The sequence below is a fragment of the Centruroides sculpturatus genome, unplaced genomic scaffold (genome assembly GCF_000671375.1).
Source record: "Centruroides sculpturatus isolate CEXI.00-Female unplaced genomic scaffold, Cexi_2.0 scaffold35, whole genome shotgun sequence".
NCBI lineage: Eukaryota > Metazoa > Arthropoda > Arachnida > Scorpiones > Buthidae > Centruroides > Centruroides sculpturatus.
In genome coordinates, this window is record NW_019384311.1 from 429,047 (window position 1) to 430,648 (window position 1,602).

The following is a 1,602-nucleotide window of genomic DNA, read 5'->3' on the forward strand; positions in this document are numbered from 1 at the left end:
GGTGTGGGGGTTTTAGGGATCCGCGAAACGAAAATATACAATTTTGAATTATATATATATTAAAAAATTAAATAGAAATCAATTATAATTTTTTTATTATTTATAATTTATATCAGTTTAGAAAGGAGTAAGAGAGTTTAATTTAGTTTAGGAAGGGATCGACAAACAAACGGTTTGGGAAACCCTCGTATTATACTGTATAATTTTAAGTATATATTTAATTAAAATATTTTAATATTTTCTGTATAAGTTATACTTTTAATCAATGAAATTGTATAATTGAAATTATTAAAACAAAGGGTAAAATTTATTCAATAAAATTCGATATGAGTCAAAGATCGCAAAATAACTTGCGATACAAATTTAACGGTGATATTTTTCTATGACAACCGCTTACCAGGGAAACAATGTTACCGCTATGAGGCGCTTTCATCGACCAGAATACAAGGTTCGTCTTGGTCTTGCAGTACACGGCTTTAGAAATATGCTTAGATTAGTTAACATATCATTCCTAGTATTGGCTTTAATGAAAAGTTTCTCCACAGAAGAATCGGAAATTATCAAATTCGACCGATCATCCAACGACACTGTAAGAGTTGCTGTCATATTACCAAAATCTCCTTCATACTTAGCTTCTATAATACGAGTTACACCGGCAATTCGTTTAGCAATTGATAAAGTTCGTAATCAACAAGTTTTACCTGGATGGAAATGGGATGTGCATTATTTGGATTCGCAGTGTAGCAGTACTTACGGGCCCATGCATGCTGTTAGAGCATATATAGAAGACAGAATTCATTTGTTTCTAGGGCCCGTTTGCGATTACGTAACTGCCCCAGTGGGTAGACTTTTGAAATTTTGGGACGTACCTCTTCTAACTAGTGGTGCGTTGGCACGAGATTATGGCCTCAACAAATCTCATTTCGATAATGAATATTACCTTTTAACTAGAGTTGGATTGTCTTTTAATGACGCCGTGTCGTTTCTATTAGAAATTTTCAAACAGTTCACTTGGAGGAAATTATTACTTTTTTACGATTCCCAAGCAAGGTCTGAAATATCAAGCGAAGATTATTGTATGCTATGGACTAAAGCCATCATTTCTGAGTTAAGAATATCTGAAAATTACGTTTGGCAGCATTATAAATTGCCTAGCAAATTAGACGAAAGGCTAGCGACTCAGATACTACTAAACGAAGTTGGGACCGAATTTGGTGGTATGTTTCTTTTATTTTTTTCTTATATTTAACAAAACTGTATTGAATTTTATAAAATTTAAAGCGTGTTATACGAATAACTACCACTTTTGTTATTAAACGTTTCCGTTAAATTAATTTATGACTAAATTTATCTCGATGTATGAGTTGCGTGCGTGATTAAAATAAGTTAAAATGTAAGTAATTGTTGGCTTACAGCGTGAACACATTTATTTAAATTTGAATTATAAATCATAATAAACTATTAACAGGCAAATTTATAGCTATATAAGTATATTATATACTAATATATCAATAATTAATTATTTATATATTAATATAAAAAATAGATTAGAAAGTTTATTTTATTGTTTTAATATGATTTTAAATAATCCTGTGAACTTTT

General features: G+C 30.3%; 1 protein-coding gene across 1 annotated transcript in view; it reads left to right on the top strand.

Annotated features, from left to right (window-relative positions):
• The first annotated feature begins 450 nt into the window (after positions 1-450).
• The window catches only part of LOC111621680 (atrial natriuretic peptide receptor 2-like), a 141,795-nt gene continuing 140,643 nt past the window's right edge, over positions 451-1,602 (top strand). The window contains exon 1 of the mRNA XM_023363888.1: positions 451-1,217. Within this exon, the coding sequence (XP_023219656.1) occupies positions 485-1,217 (733 nt within the window). The 5' untranslated portion in view covers positions 451-484. The remainder of the gene's footprint in view (positions 1,218-1,602) is intronic.